The sequence below is a fragment of the Cheilinus undulatus genome, linkage group 11 (assembly GCF_018320785.1).
Source record: "Cheilinus undulatus linkage group 11, ASM1832078v1, whole genome shotgun sequence".
NCBI classification, from domain to species: Eukaryota; Metazoa; Chordata; class Actinopteri; order Labriformes; family Labridae; genus Cheilinus; species Cheilinus undulatus.
In genome coordinates this window covers 4,030,319-4,049,190 of record NC_054875.1, presented here as the reverse complement: position 1 = coordinate 4,049,190, position 18,872 = coordinate 4,030,319, and the positions used below count along the sequence as shown (strand labels likewise).

Here is an 18,872-nt window from a genome sequence, read left to right as displayed (position 1 = left end):
GCCCTTAATAGGAAAAAAACCTCTCATGTTTTGTATTTTGGAAAATAAATAAGACACTCAGGCCTCAACAGGAGCGTTGTTTGCATTCAAAATTCAAAGGAAATAAAATCAGTGGTTGATGTGCATATATAGTTTATGCTTCCTGTATTTTAATGCCTCAATTTTGAAGAATGATGTTTTCTATTCTCTATTTTTTCCTGCACCTCAAGCTGCTCTGTGCATAAATGATGCTCTGGAATAAACTTGCCTTGCCTTACCTTGGTCTAAAGTCATAAAGTCACTGATTTAAATTCATTTTATGCTAATTAAACCATTCAAACAACCTTTTTTCAGCTCTTCCTGGAAAAGCAGAAACTCAATGCTATGCGGCTTCACCTGCACCTCTCTGAGAACAAATACACCGATCAGGTACGCCATGTCAACACTCTCAGATTTTACGTTTTCACTGAGGACATTTTTCTTAGTGAGCAGGTTATTTTCATTATTGTTAAAGGATTTTAATGTTTCAGCAAATTCTTGAATTCTCTGAGCTATTTTCCCTTAAAAAGGAAGCAGCTGAACTTTCTTTTCCTGTTTACGTCCATCTCCATCATTGCATGCAGAATTTGTCTGAGTGGACATACAGCCTTCCTCTGTACCTGCCCCAGCCTCTAGTGGCGGACAGAGACACTGTGCAGCAGTGGGCCGTTAAACACCTGGAGGAGTTCTCCCAGCATGGAAACAGAGCTGCTGCTTCTGCACACTTTCTGCCCGGTAACAAACATCCAATGAAAGCTTATCCTGAATTCCTCTGTCTTTCAGCTCTAAATACTGTTTTATCTTTCACGTTTGCATTGCAATAGTATTTACAAACAGCTGGCTTTAAAGATCAGCTATATCTTCACATGATCCTTATTTTAGGGCATGTGTAGGGGAAAATAATTAATGACATGTTCTTGTTGTTGAACAGATTTGGTCCCCAGTCTTGAATTTTACAAATACAACAACATCAGGCCACCGTACACCTACGCCTTCTTGATAAGATGGGTAAGCTTCCACAAAAGAGGTGGCTATAAAAGGCTGAATTACTGCTGACATTATTCTTTTCATGATAAATGTGCAACAACAGTCTGTATGTTTACATTTGATTTAAGAAAGTCAAATTATTGTATTAGTTCCTGCTATCCGAGCATGCAGATGAAAGCCAGAGTCTTTTGGTCCTTTTTGTCTTTCTGTACTCTTGTGTGGCCTGGATGTTAACTGATGGCCAGGGGCGCCAGCAGGACTCCTTTGTGATGGCTTCTCTTTGGTGCATCTTTTGGTAAGCAAGACCACATGGTTAGGGACAGCCGCCTTATACGGGAATGGCACCTGACACACCCCTGGTCCTGATCCAGCTCACCTCATACCCAGTGACCAGATGCCACGGGCAATCATGTGCATCATGGAGGGGTCAGCTGAGAGAATACCTAGAGATGGGGCATGAGCCTGGAGCAGACCTGGACAATGACCATCAGGAGGCCAGAGCAATAAAGGACCAAGGTCGAGGCGGTGAAGTGCCAAACACATACTCCCATACCTGACTTTTGAAATCCATATTGACATTTTAATCAGGCTATATTGTTCTAATCGGAATCTTGCAAAGTTGAACTAACACATGTAGACAAAGTGATTGGAGATCGCTGCACTCTTGCATGCATACTCCTCAATCAGAGCTAAACTTGGCTGAGCTTTCTGCACATGCTCTATAGTTTCCACACCAAACTTTGACCTTGAAGGTGGGGAGCATAAATGCTAAGCAAACCAGGAGTTGCACTGTTCTTGTTCCAGAAGTAAAGCATAGAGTTTGAACAAAATAATCCCACTCTCTGAACGTGAAGACCCCACTTACTTCAGGAAACTGTAGAAATCTTCAGCTAGGCCATTAACAGTAATGTCTCACAAACAGAACACATGTCTATTCAATGATGCTGCAGGGAAAAGAAATTATTAGGAAATTACAGGTAAGAGCTGCTTAGAGGAATTGTTTGTGATTTTTTTTAGTCATGTTGATCATCCTCGAACCAAAAAAAAAAAGTAAGCTCTCTGCAGGAAAATAATGCATGACTTATTTCAATCGTGAGGAGTTCATGTCATCTTTATGCAGATAATTTTGTCCAGCCTTTTAGTTTTGGGTATTTTATACTAACTAAAGCTCTTGCTGGAGCAAAACCTGATGGATTGTGCAGATTCCACGTCTGTCATGAGGACATTCCAGCTTGCAAAGTTTCATGCTGATACCGTGTTCGCGGTGCAGTCAGTGTCATTTGGGGGGAAAGAGGCGTAGCGACATGTGTGGTTTAGTTGAAGCGACTGCAAGCCTGTAAACAATGGTGGCTGGTGATATGATGCAGCTATAGCAGCTCTTTTGTCCTAGCTGGACAACATTTCTTAATCTAAGAAGAGCAAAATGTGGCACTGAAAACTTTCCTTGGTGGAGAAGATGCTCTCCTCTCAACCGGCTACAGCAGCGCTTGAATTGATAGTGAAGGATTGTGCACTAACATAAATAGCTTCCTGCTCAGCTCACATTATGTAGCTGGCTCCTAAGAAGTGGTGCGTACCTGTTTCATCTTGTGATTCATTTGTTTTAACTGGCCTGTTATTTACTGGTTGATGTAATTTCTTCTTATTGCTTGTTGTGTTTTTATTTGTGGAAGTTTTTGTGCTACTGTCTTGGCCAGGACTCCCCTAAAGTAGAAGAAATTAGATATTACTAATATTCCAGGATGCCTGTAAAGCTTTTCTAATGTTAGTTTCTGTCTGACTCTCTACAGTCTATCCTGGAGTCTCCAGACAAACAGCGCACCCTGAATGAGATCTACAACTGGTTCACCACCATGTTCTTCTACTTCAGACACAACCCGGCTACCTGGAAGGTTTGAAAACCTCTGATTACTGCTTAAGCTTTATTTTATCAGTGGTCCTAAAGGTTAGTTGTTTAATTCAGATGTTTGAAGGCTGCATTAATCCATCACCTGTGTAAGAGTGAGCCAAGGCTTAAATCTAACAGCAGAGACAGGATGCAGCCTCGAGCAATTTTAAACCAATGAAATGCCTCCCATTATAAAAATAACTATTTTAGCACCAGCAGTGATTCATTTTTCATAACAGTCCAGTCATAAAACATCTCTTAAACACTTCAAATCACAGACAAATCTAGGAAATAAGCCTGTTTAAAAAATCCTTCATGGACTTTCTCAGTCATTTTTTGTTTCCAGGAACATATTTGCCACCCTCTGAAAAAGGCTCCACCAGTTGAGAAGAGATATGTTGGACTCCAAATGTCTGACAAAAAACAAATTTCATTTTAATTTTGTTTTAGTCACTTTGACAGAAAACTAAACTTACTTTTAGTCAGAGTTTTAGTCATCAGAGTCTCACCTTTCTCGGGGAAAAAGGTTGTTTACTGAAATTTTTAGTCATGGTTTTCATTTATGAAATTAACGCTGCTTTGTGCTGCAGATTTTGCAATGAAGGAAAAATGCATTGGCCTCAGTGGGTGTCAAACTCAATCACAGACGGGGCCGGATTCTGAATTAAAGTCTAACCTGAGGGCCTAACAGGGTCCACATTTAACCAAACTGTTAACCTCATTTTCACCTGCAATTATGGGGAAAAAAACTAGTACTGATGAGAAATGATTCTGAGATTTAAAAAGTCATAATGATTAGTTATGAGCTTATAATCTGAGATTTTAAAAAAAGTCAAACTTATTAGTTCAAAGGTTAAAACACAGAGTTAGATGTTAAAATAATGATTTAAAAAGGCAAATATATTAAAACGAAAGTCCCAATCATGTTTTTAAGGCAAAAATATGACTTAAAATTTAAAATGGCACACCTAAAAGGTCAAAATTTGAGATAACGGTCGAAATAATCATTGAAAAGGTCAAATGATTAGATTAAAAAGTGAAAATTATAAATTGAAAAAGCCCAAATTATTAGATAAAATCAAGATTATAAATTGAAAAGGTCAAAATATAAGATGAAAAGTGGAAATGATAAATTAAAAATGGTCAAAATATGAGATAAAAAGTCCAAATAATTAATTCCAAAGGTCAAAATGTATAATAAAAGTCCAAAAAATAAATAAAAAGTCATAATTGTTCAATGCAAAATTGAAAATATGGAATAAAAACACAAATGTATTCATTTTCCTACATTTCTTTTTATGTAATTATGTTTACTCTTTATTTTTATCACATTTCATGACTTAAGGATATCTGATATTATCAAGGTTAAGTTTACATCTTTATACTGGAGGGAATCTGCAGACCTTATATTTTAGGGCCAGTTGTAGATATGACCTTGCGGGCCAGATGTAACTGTACCACGGGTCGGATTTGGGCCCCAGGCCTTGAGTTTGACACCCCTGGTGTGCATGGTTTTCTGTCTTGGATTATACAGCTCATTCAGAAAGTATTCAGACCCCCTTCACTGTTTTTAAGTTGTTATGTTGCAGGCTGATGTCACTTTGTCATGATGGGGTACTGGTTGTAGATTAATGGGAATAAAAGCAGCATGCTGCAATATAAAAAAACTGAAAAAAGAAGGGGGTGTGAACACTTCCTGAATGCTCTGTATCGTCTGAAAATGCATTGAAAAAAGACTTGTGCAAAGATTTAATAACGTACATCTCAGCTTTTTTGTATCACAATAAAGTTCTTTTTTCCCTCCCAGAATGCTGTGCGTCACAACCTCAGCCTCCACAAGTGTTTTGTGCGAGTGGAGGGAGGGAAGGGAGCTGTGTGGACCGTGGACGAGACCGAGTACCAGAGAAGGAAAGGACAGAAGTATCACAGGTACATACAGAGCAAATATAAGAGGAACAGCCTATCTAAGCTATGCTTGTCGCCATTAGACTAAATTATTGTGTTTTTCAGGGACTGTCCTGTGAAGTGGTTCAAGTCTTACTCTCATTACTATCCAGAGGACCCGTGAAGACCAGCAGATGGCAGCGCTGAGCCGCTTCCAGCTGCTGGCTCTTTACAATTACCTGCCTTTTCTCACAGCCGGCCACTGAAAAGGGTCTTGATCGCAGTTTTCCTTAAAAACTTGACAATGAATCATATTTTTAAGGTAAAAGCAGCAGTATTAGCACACTGACTTAAGCACAACATTCACGAGCCCTAATGAAAGGATGAACTCTCAATGAAGAGACCCATGATTCCTGTTACATAGCCCAATGGCACCTTTAGCTGCCACAACATCACCATCTTTTACAGACCTGGGCTCATGCAAGTAAATGCAGGTAGTGACAAAAACAACACCATCCACCCTCTTTCCACATAGCCCTCACTCATAACTCAGGCATGCACACTGAAAGAAAGCCTTCAAACTGTCTGCTAAAAAGGCTGGCATGTAGAGTGCATGAAGATGTGAATTATCCTCTCTTTTGACTTTATAAAATGTGCTAAACAGCTCTGTCATGTTTCATCACATAATAAATATGTTTTTGTGTGTTCTCTGTTTGGTCTTATTTACCCCAGTCAGTAGGTCAGAGGTCAGAGGTGTGCTGAACAGAGAGCATCCTCCTGCGCTCAGTGCTCCTCACGTCCACAATCTTATCTTTCATAGACGATTTAAAATGTGTCATTTGTTTTTCCCCTTTTCCACACAATTGAGGAAAAGAAACCTCAAAGGCATTTTCTTGACTCTGAGATGTTGTTTGGTATGAACACAGAAACTGAAAGACAATAAAACAAGAGCCATGGGAAGAAAAGATATTGAATGAAACAGATGAATCAGACAGGATGTGCGTGGGAGTCCTAAATAAAGCTTTCTTTAGCAATGGAGCCAGCTTCTTCAGCAGTTACCTTTTGTGTCTTACCCTCCTTGTGCAGGGTGTCAGATCTTCTGGACATCTGTGCAGTCAGCAGTCTTCCCCTTGATTGTGTAGATACTGATCAGACTGAGAGACCATTTAAAGGCTCTAAAACTTAGATACTCAACGTGTGGCTCTTTTGTGATGATTTTTGGCTCTTTTATGTCTTTATATGAAATACTTTTCTCCAAGGAAACCTTTAAAAAGGTCAACTTTAACCTCAGAAATTATACATTGCAAGTAACATTAATCAGTTTGTTTCCCACTCTTGTACAGTTGGCTTAAATTGTCAACCTTTATTTTTTTGTATTTGTCCATTGCCCTGATTTGCAATTTTTGCCACATTTAATCTATTTTTACAGCTTTTAAGGCCCAGGTTTGCCACTTCTTCTGCCCCTTTTCACCAGTTTTTTCTTTTTTGTCCTGCTATTTGCAATTTTTTTCCCCCTTTTTGCCCCTTCTCACCCATCTACTAAGCTGCCTTTTTCCATTGAGTGCTACTGTTGTCTCAGTTTCTTTCAGTTTTTTTTTTTTTTTTTTACCAGTTCTGCCACTTGTGACTCATTTTTTAAACAATTTGGATACTTTTGCACCCAATTTTTTGCCAATTTTCACCAAATTTTTTACACATCTTTGCCAGTTTATGACCAATTTGCCACTTTTGACCATTTTTAGCCTCTTTTCACTCATTTTTTGACACATTTTTGATCAATTTTGCCACCTGTAACTCATTTTTCTTGTTATCAATTTTTGCCATTTTTCACCAGTTTTTGCATTGTTTATCTTACTTTTTGCAATTTTTTTCCCCCGTTGCCATTTTCCCCTTCTTGCACATTTAAGCTGCCTTTTGCCATTGAATGCCAGTTTTTTTTTACCCCATTTTTGCCACTTTTGCCCATTTAAGTTACTCATTGTTGCCACATTTTACTGTTTTTTGAGCATTTTGCCACCTGTAACTTATTTTTTAACCAATTTTCCCTCTTTTTTGCCACTTTAATCTATTTTTACAGCTTTTTAAGACCGTTTGCCACCTCTTCTGCCCCTTTTTTCTTTTTTGTCCTGCTATTTGCCTCTTCTCACCCATTTCAGCTGCCAAATGCGTTTCCATCGCATTTTTGCCACTTTTTTCCATTTTAGTGTCTTTTCACTCATTTGCCACATTTTCACAGTTTTTTTTTTTTTTTTTTACCATTTCTGCCACCTGTAACTCATTTTTAATCAATTTGGATACTTTTTCACTCAACTTTTGCCAATTTTCACCCAATTTTTGACACATCTTTGCCAGGTTGTGACCAATTTGCCACTTTTGACCATTTTGGCCTTTTCCCACTCATGTTCTGCCTCAATTTTTACAGTTTTTTGCCCATTTCTGCCACCTGTAACTCATTTTTTAATCAATTTGGATACTTTTTTGGTCCAATTTTTGACAATTTTTCACCAATTTTTTGACACTTCTTTGCCAAGTTGTGACCAATTTGCCACTTTTGACCATTTTTAGCCTCTTTTCACTCATTTTTGACACATTTTTGATCAATTTTGTCACCTGTTACTTGTTTTTTGTTATCAATTTTTGTCATTTTTCACCAGTTTTTGCTTTGTTTATCTTGCTTTATGCTATTTGCAATTTTTTCCCCTTTTGCCATTCTCCCTTTCTTGCACATTTAAGCTACCTTTTGCTATTGAATGCCAGTTTTTCCCCCATTTTTCCCACTTTTGCCCACTCATTGTTGCCACATTTTACTGTTTTTTGACATTTTTTTCTTCCTGTAACTTATTTTTCTTGCCACTTTAATTCTTTTTCACCACTTTTCAATACTTAGATTGTGGCTCTTGCAAAGGTATTTTTTTCAGTTTGGCTCTTTGGTTGAGTAACACTGGTCTAAAACCTCTGTAGGTGTTTGGAGCTAATTAGCTGATTAGAGTGTGACACCATGAGTCTCTAATGTTGAACTTTTCCACAATATTCACATTTTCTGAGACACTGAATTTAGGATTTTATTGGCTGTGAGCCATAATCATGAAAATTAAAAGAAATAAACACTTAAAATAAATGAGTCTGAGTGTGATGAGTCTAAATAATGAGAATATAGGTTTGCCTTTTTGAGCTGAATTACTGAAATAAATCAACTTTATTATCATATTCTTATTATTGATGTACACCTGTACATTCCCTCATGCTACAAGTTTTCATCCAATTTCACTGAAAAAAAATCTCCTTAGTCAACTTGTCAGTTAGTCAACTGAAAAGAATTTCTGCTGTTCCAGGAAAATATGAGAAAAGCAAGGCAGAGATGTATGGAAGAGGATTAGGGTCACTGAAAAACTTAAGACGTTTCAGACATTCAGAATTCTGAGATTTAAGTCAGATTTTTTTTTCTCACAAGTAAAAAAAAAAAAAAAAAAAAAAAAGAATCCCTCTCATTTTTTTTCAGTGGCCCTAATCTTATTCCGTAGTAGAGATGCTTTACAAATTCAGAGAGAAATGACCATGAACAGTGGCTCGCTAATGCAGAAAACAAGGTGGATTAAAAAACAGAGAGGAAGAATTGACAATGAACAGAACCATCAAACCACACCGTACAACCTGAACGACATTCTGCCCTAAAATAAAACATTGAGGACATTATTTTTAAATATTGTCAGATTATAATTTAAAAAAAGCTACTTTTGAGGATAAACCTGTGACGACTTTTAAAAGAAGGAGAAAGCTAAGGGACAGAACAGTACGAGCACATGAACAGTCTGTTCAAATAAAAGCTCTAATTAAGGCGATTTTAAGTGTGGATCCTGCAGTAATCTTCAATAAACCAAAACCATCAAGTCTTTTAGTCACCCCTCCACTGGAATAACACTCACTATTAAGAATTTTATCATAACTGGCAAGACAAGAAATGTGGTGTACATTAAAGACCAGGGCTGTCAAACTCGAGGCCCGGGGGCCAAATACGGCCTGTAAAATCACATCCTATTCTTATTATAACTGGCCCTAAAATACAAGGTCTGCAGATTTACTTCAGTACAAAAAAGTAAACTTAACCTTGCTGGTATAAAATATCATAAATCAGAAAAATATGAAAAAATAAAGAGTAAAAATAATTAGATTAAAACAAGTGTGGGAAAATAAATACATCTGTGTTTTTATTTCCTAGTTTTAATTTTGCATTGCACAATTATGACTTCAATCTATTATTTGGACTTTTATTACATATTTTTACCATTTTTAATTTATTTTTTGACTTTTTGTCTCATATTTTGACCTTTTCAGTTTATAATTTTGACTTAATCTAGTCATTTGGGCTTTTTCAATTTATAATTTTCACTTTTTATCTCATATTCTGACCTTTCCAATTTATAATTTTGACTTTTTAATCTAATCATTTGACCTTTTCAATGATTATTTCGACCTTTATCTCAAATTTTGACCTTTTAGGTGTGCCATTTTAAATTTTAAGTCATATTTTTGCCTTAAAAACACGATTGGGACTTTCGTTTTAATATATTTGCCTTTTTAAATCATTATTTTAACATCTAACTCTGTGTTTTAACCTTTGAACTAATAAGTTTGACTTTTTTTAAAATCTCAGATTATAAGCTCATAACTAATCATTATGACTTTTTAAATCTCAGAATCATTTCTCATCAGTACTAATTTTTTTCCCCATAATTGCAGGTGAAAATGAGGTTAACAGTTTGGTTAAATGTGGACCCTGTTAGGCCCTCAGGTTAGACTTTAATTCAGAATCCGGCCCCGTCTGTGATTGAGTTTGACACCCACTGAGGCCAATGCATTTTTCCTTCATTGCAAAATCTGCAGCACAAAGCAGCTTTAATTTCATAAATGAAAACCATGACTAAAAATTTCAGTAAACAACCTTTTTCCCCGAGAAAGGTGAGACTCTGATGACTAAAACTCTGACTAAAAGTAAGTTTAGTTTTCTGTCAAAGTGACTAAAACAAAATTAAAATGAAATTTGTTTTTTGTCAGACATTTGGAGTCCAACATATCTCTTCTCAACTGGTGGAGCCTTTTTCAGAGGGTGGCAAATATGTTCCTGGAAACAAAAAATGACCACGGCACAAAAACTTCCTCAAATAACAAATAACAAAACACAGCGAGCAACAAGAATGGATTACATCAACCTTGACTTTGTCAATTTATTATTTTGACTTTTTAACTCATATTTTGACCTTTTCAGTGTATAATTTTAACTTTATCTATTAATTTGGGCTTTTAAATTTATAATTTTCACTTTTTATCTTATATTTTGAATTTTTTAAATTTATAATTTCCACTTTTTATCTTATATTCTGACCTTTCCAATTTATTATTTTGACTTTTTATCTTATATTCTGACCTTTTCAATTTATAATTTTGACTTTTTATCTAATCATTTGACCTTTTCGATGATTATTTCGAACTTTATCTCAAATTTTGACATTTTAGGTGTGCCATTTTAAATTTCAAGTCATATTTTTGCCTTAAAAACATGATTGTGACTTTTGTTTTAATATATTTGCCTTTTTAAATCATTATTTTAACATCTAACTCTGTGTTTCGACCTTTGAACTAATAAGTTTGACTTTTTTTTTAAATCTCAGATTATGAGCCTTTTAACTGATTATTCTGACTTTAAATCTCAAAATCGTTTGACCCCGTTAGACCGTGAGGTTAGACTGTAATTCAGAATTCGGCTCCTTCTGTGATTGAGTTTGAAACCCCTGTGATAGACTGTCCATGCAAAAAACGTAGACCTTATTACTCAGTACCTCCACACCAGCAGGGGGCGCTGGCGCTGCGGTCACGTGCTTGTCACCGCCGCGTCCTTCTCTGGTTGTTAAAAAAAAAGCACAATAAGGAAGTAGCAGGGAGCGTTCTGTGTTTGTGTGTTTAATATAGTTCCCGTTTAATGTGCATTAAAGCGTTTTAGTCTTTAGTTTGTGTAATTTATTATGTTTGCTACAGTGTAAGTGTCACGGTGATTGAGCTACTGACAGACTGTTAGTTAGCTAGCTACTGCTGCTGTTTTAAGAGGAGGAGGAAGAAGAAGAATGGCAGACGAGGCTCCTTTCCAGTTTTTACATAACGAGTTGATTCAGTACATCTATAAGACGGCTGAGAACGGAGAAGCGGTAGGAAACTGTCAGGAACTTGTGCTTTTTCTTCATCAGTGAAATTAGCCTGACGACAGGATGACTGTCACCTTTATAACCTGTCTGTCATTGATTCAGGAAAATGGCAGGAATATCACCAAACTGGAGACTATGGGCTTCAGAGTGGGGCAAGGACTCATAGAGAGGTAAATACAGCTTTAGTTAGCTCTCAGTGTCTCTGTCTGTGACTGTAGATGTATAATATTCACTGGGGGTTTCAAAATGTGCTGGCTTACTCTGCAAGAATGCAAGTTTATTAGTCAAAAATATCTCCTTACATTTACTATAAGACACATTCAACTGACAAGTCCACACAGACATCCTATTTATGATATGAGAAGCACAAAAAGGCCTGAACTGTTTAAGTAAGTCAAACTATCTGCCAGTGAAACAAGCTAAGATTTACTGTAAATGTACCCAGCAATAAAAGTCAATTCTGATTCTGATGTTTAGAAACGCCCCCTTTACGCCCATATAAGGGCATGAGACTGCAGGGCAGTGTGCAAACACAGACAGCCTACAGGAGCGAGAGGAGGAAAAGGAAGATATCAGTAATATCCAAATTAAAATGACCTGTAAAAACAATCAAAATACTTTGAAATACTTAGATATTTATAGTGGACATAGTGCAGCTCCAAAAAGTCTTTAGATAAAATGTCTTTTAGTTTTAGTTACATTTTAGTTATTTCTACTCTTTTTACTTTTAGTCTACTTTTAGTCGACGAAAACTAAAAAACATTTTAGTCTAGTTTTAGTGTATAAAAAGTCCTCACATTTTAGTCTTTACTTTTAGTCCCAGCATTTATTCTCTTGCCTAAATCTGGTACCAAATCACAGAAGTGTGTTCTATGCACTCTGCTAAACCTGGGGTCCCTGCTTTCTACAGCTGAGAGGCAGACTAGCTATACATGCATTGTTTTTAGACAGATTTACCCACAGTGGAGAAATATCACAGATTTTGAATGTCTGACGAAAACTACATAACATTTATTCTAGTTTTAGTCATCTTGATGAAAACTAAACTTACTTCTTTAGTCATCGAAGATCTATTTCTGTAAGTCAGTCTAGTTTTCGTCATGGAAGAAAAGGCTATTGATGAACATTTTTAGTCATAGTTGTAGTCGACGAAATAACACTGCACCAAACGAGGTAAATTGGCTTATATTCTTTGCAGCACTTGTGGGTATTAAATATATACTACAAACACATTAATTGGATGAAATCACAGGTGTAGATGCTGCTTTTATGCTCTAATAATAAATTCAAAATAATAAATAAAATAAGTAATAATTGCAACAGGAACATTCAAGAATAGTTGTGGGCAGACAAAGCCGTCCATAAGGAGGGATAAAGGGGGAGGTTTCTTGAACCTCGTCAAACTGGGGGCCCATGGAGGTCAGCAAAACCATGGCCCATTGCAAAGTTAAGCTGCGAAAACCATATTTTATATTTGACCTGAATAATAATCAAAGAAACAAATATCTTCATTCATTTAGCCTTCTTTAGATGAAAAAAAACTTTAATTAAAGACATAATTTAAATTGGTTGAAAATTGCTAAAATTGGTTTATAATGGCAAAAATGGTGAAAAGGGTGGTAAAATTGGACTTTTAAAAAACATAAATGGGATAAAAGTGGCAAAAACTAGATAAAAGTGGCAAAAAAATAACCAAAAATGGGTTAAAGTGGCAAAATGGGTCACAAAAAGTGATAAAAGGGTATTAAAAAGTAGCTGAAATGGCTTTAAAGCGCAAAAAATGGTGGAAATTCGGTGGAAAGGGATGAAATTTGATATAAACTGGCAAAAATGGGTCAACTGTGGTTTAAATGGGCAAAAAGGGGTGTAAAAGGGACTGATAGAGGCAATAATGAGTCAACAGAGGCAACGATAGGCAGAAGTGGCTAGAATTGGTTTAGAAGTGGCTAAACGGGCAGAAAAATGTGATAGAAAGGGTTAAAAATCGACAAAAATGGGTTTTAAGTGGCAAAAATGTGCTAAAATTGGTGTTAAAAAGTGACGAAAAAGGGTTAACATTTGGTGAAATCGGTGTAAAGTGGCAACAGTGTTATCTAAAAAATATTCATAGCTTTTTTTAAGGCATCTGGTGACCCCCTCTCAGTGTCTCGCGAGCCCCAAGGGGGTCCTGACCCCAAGGTTGAGAACCACTGGCCTACGGTACTCAAGGGAATTGTATAGCATGGTTCAACAAATGTGGCCAAAACAAAGACTTATTTAAAATGTTCTCATGGATTGGAAGATCAAGACACCACTAACTCATTAGTCCTGATTCTGATGACAATGAAACTGTGAGTTTTCTTGCCCTTAACAAGCGCTTCTTCTTTTTCTTCTAGACTAACTAAAGACACGGCTCGCTTCAAAGACGAGCTGGACATCATGAAGTTCATCTGCAAAGATTTCTGGACCTGTGTGTTTAAGAAGCAAATCGACAACCTTCGTACCAACCACCAGGTTCCTCTGAGCTCCACATTACTCATCTTTATTTGTACAGAAATGCGTTATTTTTAACATAACCAGCAGATGTGATGCTGCTGTGTGTTTCAGGGCATCTACGTTCTGCAGGACAACAAGTTCAGATTACTGAGTCAGCTGTCTGCGGGGAAGCAGTATCTGGATCAAGCTCCAAAGGTGATCTGATACGCCTTCAAAATGCTACTCAGCAGTGCTCATTTGCAGCAGCTCCTAAGTAAAAATGACTGAAGAGCTGGAGTTTTTGTATTTTTGATACTACACTAAAATCTGTATAATAACAGTTGTGTTGTTTTAAAACACATGGCATTTACAAGCATGAAACTAACAAAAAAATATGTCCTTATGTTTCTTTAGTTCACTGGTGCAGTAATCCATCCTGTTAACATTCAGTTAAAAAGCTAAAAATAGCTTATGGTAAAATCATTTAAAGTATGGAGACTTTATCAGTCACATTTACAGACCACAAGGTGGCAGTATGAAGCTATGAATGACTGGTCTGCAGTTTTTAGTGCTGAAGGAAGAGACCTTAAAAATAGACACAGCATACCTGAGAACGTAGAAACACATGAATGAAAAACTAAAGAATTTTCCATGCATTGCTGTTGTAAAGCTCTTCTGATATCATGATGTCTGATTATAACCGCAGAAGTTAGAATGACATGAGCCCTAACACAGCTGACTGTTTGTCTCTGCAGTACCTGGCCTTCACCTGCGGTCTGGTGAGAGGAGGGCTGTCTAACCTCGGAGTGAAGAGCATCGTCACAGCTGAGGTCTCCGTCATGCCTGCATGTAAGACGTTTTGCAGCACTACTCTGTCTCCTGTAGTGCAGCAATCTCAGATTCATAAAACTTTTCAATGGAAATGAGGCTAAAAATCGCAGTGGCATTTTCATTACATTATGAGCATTCACAACAAACACAGCAGGATAGTTTGAATTTATTGTAATATATGATATAAAAGAAGATGCTAAGGGGTGATTTCTACGTTTCCACTGCATGTTGATGCAGCATTCAGCCAGATATCAGGTATAGGTTAATTTATGCCTGTTTAGCAGGTAAAAAATATTTTTTTGTCTTAGAAGGGACACTGAAAACACAGGTATCATGTAAACTTAAATGCAGTGGTTCCCAAACTGAGATGCCCAAAAAACAAAGAATATCATTAAATGGTTTTGCATTGTATATTTGACTTACCTGACACTCCAGGTGGATTTGTTTCACACATCCATCTGGTAAACCTCCCATAGACAGCGTTTGGGAAAGGGCAGAGCCTTTGAAAAAACTGGGAGTGTAATTGGATGAAAGTTCTGTCTGTCTGTCACATCTTAACGGGCCAATCAGAGCAACAAAACACGTGACGTAGCCACTACCAAGGAGTAAACTCCATAGAGAGCTGCATCACGTGAACCATGGTGACTGTAGACATGTAAGTAAGCGACTTTTGTCATTTTTGAAAAGAAACAACTCACTGCTGTTCTTTATTCTTCTTTTAATGGAGAAATGTTGTCAAGTTCTGATAAAACTGCACTTTAGCAGCATCCAAGCTGATCTCTTCTGCCATAATTAAACCGGCCCCTTGTTGCTGCTTGCTCACGTCACGACTCCACCGCGCCCAAAAGTACTGTCCCTCGTCCCTGATTGGTCCTGACACTTTCAAACAGTTCAGAAGAGAGCTTTACAAGATGGATTCGCCAGTAAGAAACATGAAAAAGGGCAAATCCATCTGCTTTGCAAGGTTACTATTTGACAAATTTTTGTAAAAATAAATGCATAAAATTATTGCAGTTTCAAATAAAATACAGCTATTTGCAGAGATTTACGCTAAAGTCAAGTTTAAACAGTACTGAAAAAGTAAGTCTGTATGTGTTCGACTATGCCTCAACCTCCCTCAGGTGCAGTGGGGGTCCTCGGTCTCTAGCACTCTTATTTTGGGGGTCACAGGCTGAAAAGTTTGGGAACCCCTGCCATAAGGCACAGCAGATAAACATAAAGTCAGTTTATAGCTAATATGAAGTCTTGAGTATTTGTTAAGTTGCTGCTTTTGGATAAACTGAACCAAAACAATTAGAGAAAAAAATCCAGCTTTTATCTGGGTCGTGGCCCAGGCTGTCCTGTTTTGCTGTTGTTCTATGAAGAAGAGATACCAAAAAGGTCTGCTGTATCATTTTGTAAGTGATTTTTGGACTAATAGTTCTTTGTTCTCACTTTCTTTCCTTCGTCCTGCAGGTAAATTCCAGGTGATGATCCAGAAAATGTAGCAGCCATCAATGCCACTCTGCTCTCATCTTTGCCTTCATCGTTCTTTGTCATGAAAGGGAAGTGCCACGCATCTTTATGACCTGTAAATAACACTCATGTGTGAGGACCACACTGATTTTATTATCTTAATGAACAAACACTATTTAATGCCATGATGATTTCTGAAGAGATTATTGATCAGGTTTTATTCTGAGAGATTACAACAGAATGAATGTTTGACTCTGAGCTAAACTGCACAATGACAGGCCTCTTTATCTATAAGGAATGATAATCATTTTAATTATAATTACAATGTATTGAGTCATGTTTGTGTAGAATTGTACTGCATTCACTTGAGGAAATAAAAATCAGTTTTTCTGAATTAATGAGGATTTTAACCTGTTAATTCATAAAAACAGCCCTTTTCTACTTGAATTAGCCAGATAGTTAAGAGAGCTAAATTTGGAGAATTTGGGGATTTAAATTTAACTTTAATTAAAAAATGGCCATTCCTATGTTATATTTATTTTTATGGAATCCCTCCTATATTTCCAACTTTTTGCAAGGTGCTGCTTTTCTAACAGACCATGATTATTCTCTGACATCTGTTACATATTCTGCCACCCAAGCCTCCATGAAACATTTCTAAGTTAAGTAGAGGCTAATCATCTCTGCCTTCCTCCTCTGCTGACCAAATTAAACTGAGGAGTCTTTACAACAAAAACTTCACTCTGTAAGGTTTATTAACTATTTAATTTTGCTGATGATTTTCACATAATAAGGGAGAAATGCCTATAATATCATAGCATCTCCACTCTTTTATTTCACAAGTGAATGCAGTACTCTCTGCATTTGTATTTTTAAATATATATATGTTACAAAAGGAAACACATGTCTTGCTTTAACCTCACAAGTGAGTCAAAAGCAGAAGGTGTCTGGCTCTAAAAGCTTTTTTATGTCAGCAGTTGATTTAACAAATAAATATATATATTCATGTATGTATAAAGATCTAACATTAATATATAAAATAAGGACATGGAGCCAAGCTTTAATAACCAGATGAAGGGTTTAAAAGAGGAAGAGAGAGATTATATGAAGAACTGTGTCCTTAGACTGGTGATTTAAACTGAACTAATGCTTATATCTGACCACAGATATTCTCCACAGACTAACCGTCATAAGCGTAGCACTGATCATGGTCAGCTTTATTACTAAAGCATGAAAACTTCATACACCATGTTATAAATGGATCTGTTTTTAATAAAGAGGGTTTTTTTAAACACAGGCTTCAGTTTTATTATTTCTATAAATTCTTGCATTAACTGTGATTATTATCCTGGAAAGCTGATTTCAGTTTGACCATCCACACCCAGACCTGATCACTGCCAGACCTGTTGAATAATTAAATGGAACCTGTCTGACAAAGTGAAGGCTAAAATATCTCCAACACATCATGGCACTGTCTAAAGAAATTCAAGAAAGAAACAAAGTCACTGACATCTATCAGTCTATAAAGGGTCAAAAAGACATTTCTATGGCTTTGGGACTCCAGTGAACCACGCTGAGAGCAATTATCCACAAATGGGGAAAATTCAGAACAGTGGTGAACCTTCCCAGGAGTGGCCAGCCAGCCAAAACGACTCCCAAGAGCGCAACGACGACTCATCCAGGAGGTCCCAGAAGAACCCAGAACATCTAAAGACCTGCAGGCCTCACTGACTCAGTTAAGGTCAGAGTTCATGATTCAACAATAAGAAAGAAACTGGCAAACAATGGCATCATGGGAGGATTCCAAGACCAAAACCAAAAAGAACACAAAGGCTCGTCTCACATTTCATAAAAATGTTCAAAGTGCCAAAAGTTGGTTAAAATTACAATAAAGTGGCAGAAATTATAGAAGTGACAAAAAGACTAAAAGTAGTATATTTTTTCAGAAAATAAGCAAAAATGGATTAAAAGTGGAAAAATGCAGTGGCAAAAAGTGGCGAAAATGGGTCATAGAAGGCAAAACAGCATAACCTTGGCAAATGTGGGTTAAAAGTGTCCAAAATGAGTGGTAAATGGCTAAAAAATGGGTTCTAAGTGGCAAAAAGGGCAAAAGGTAGATAAAAGTGGCATTAAAAAAAGCAAAAAATAGGTTAAAAGTGGCAATATTTTCAGTAAAGCAGCAAAATGGGTTAGAAGTGGAGTTAAGCAGTTGCACATGGGCAAAAAAAGCAAAAATGGGTGAAAATTGGCAAAATGTGGCAAAAAAGACCCCTGAAAACATTGAATATTAGTGGCAAGAAGGAGCAAGTTTGGGTTAAAAGTTGCAAATTAAGGCACCCCCACCCTCCAAAAACGTTGCTCAAAGAGAGCAAAAAAAAAAAAACAGTTTTAAAAAAGTGGCAAAAATGGATGGATGATGATTTCACTTCTGTGAGAACTGATCCGCTTATTTAAGAGTCATTATAGTGAAAGGATGAATAAATGCTTCATTTACTGCATGTTTTCTTTTTTTATTGAAGACAGTTGCTACAAAACTGAGTTTATTGTGTTTTCTTTCTTTCTTTACTTTTCATTTTCCTGTTTTGTACAAAATAAAACCATAACAGTATTACAAATAATTAAAATTGATACATCATTCACAAGAATACCATCAAATATACATTTATACAGAACAATAGAAAAAACAGATCAGAGTGAGATCACAGTGGTAGGGCTGAGAAGAGAGGCGTGTTTGGCTGTGAGGAGGGACCCTGGACTCTACTGTAGAGCCCTGTGGACTACAGTAGAGCCCTGTGGATTCTACCGTAGACCCTGGGGACTCTACCGTAGACCCTGGGGACTCTACCGTAGACCCTGGGGACTTTACCGCAGACCCTGGGGACTCTACCATAGACCCTGGGGACTCTACTGTAGACCCCTGTGTCCCATGTGCTTTGGACCTAAAAGGATTCAGGAAATACTGTTAAATATCACCTGCACACAGAGTTCAGATGTGGGGTCAGGCAGAGAGGAAGGCTGTGCTGTAAAGGGAACAGAGACCACATGGAGCTGAAACATCAGGGTCTGGCAGGCTATTCAAACTCTTATAAACCAGGGAATTCAGTGGAATTTATTTGTATTTTTTTGGCACTTTGGTGGTAATATTGGGAGGAATTTGGAGA

At 37.0% G+C, this 18,872-nt stretch overlaps 2 protein-coding genes across 2 annotated transcripts in view; both read left to right on the top strand.

The window, feature by feature from the left end:
* foxp3b (forkhead box P3b) overlaps positions 1–5,484 on the top strand; it is a 32,259-nt gene extending 26,775 nt beyond the window's left edge. Inside the window, exons 9-14 of the mRNA XM_041799944.1 lie at positions 334–408; positions 603–753; positions 950–1,026; positions 2,796–2,897; positions 4,701–4,822; positions 4,904–5,484. Of these exons, the coding sequence (XP_041655878.1) occupies positions 334–408; positions 603–753; positions 950–1,026; positions 2,796–2,897; positions 4,701–4,822; positions 4,904–4,961 (585 nt within the window). The 3' untranslated portion in view covers positions 4,962–5,484. The remainder of the gene's footprint in view (positions 1–333; positions 409–602; positions 754–949; positions 1,027–2,795; positions 2,898–4,700; positions 4,823–4,903) is intronic.
* A 5,200-nt stretch (positions 5,485–10,684) lies between these two features.
* trappc6b (trafficking protein particle complex subunit 6B) lies at positions 10,685–17,003 on the top strand. Its single transcript, XM_041798461.1, has 6 exons — positions 10,685–10,974; positions 11,074–11,141; positions 13,347–13,464; positions 13,558–13,641; positions 14,181–14,274; positions 15,712–17,003. Exons 1-6 carry the CDS (start codon positions 10,894–10,896, stop codon positions 15,741–15,743), a joined length of 477 nt encoding a protein of 158 aa, XP_041654395.1. The 5' UTR covers positions 10,685–10,893; the 3' UTR covers positions 15,744–17,003.
* The last annotated feature ends 1,869 nt before the right edge of the window (positions 17,004–18,872 follow it).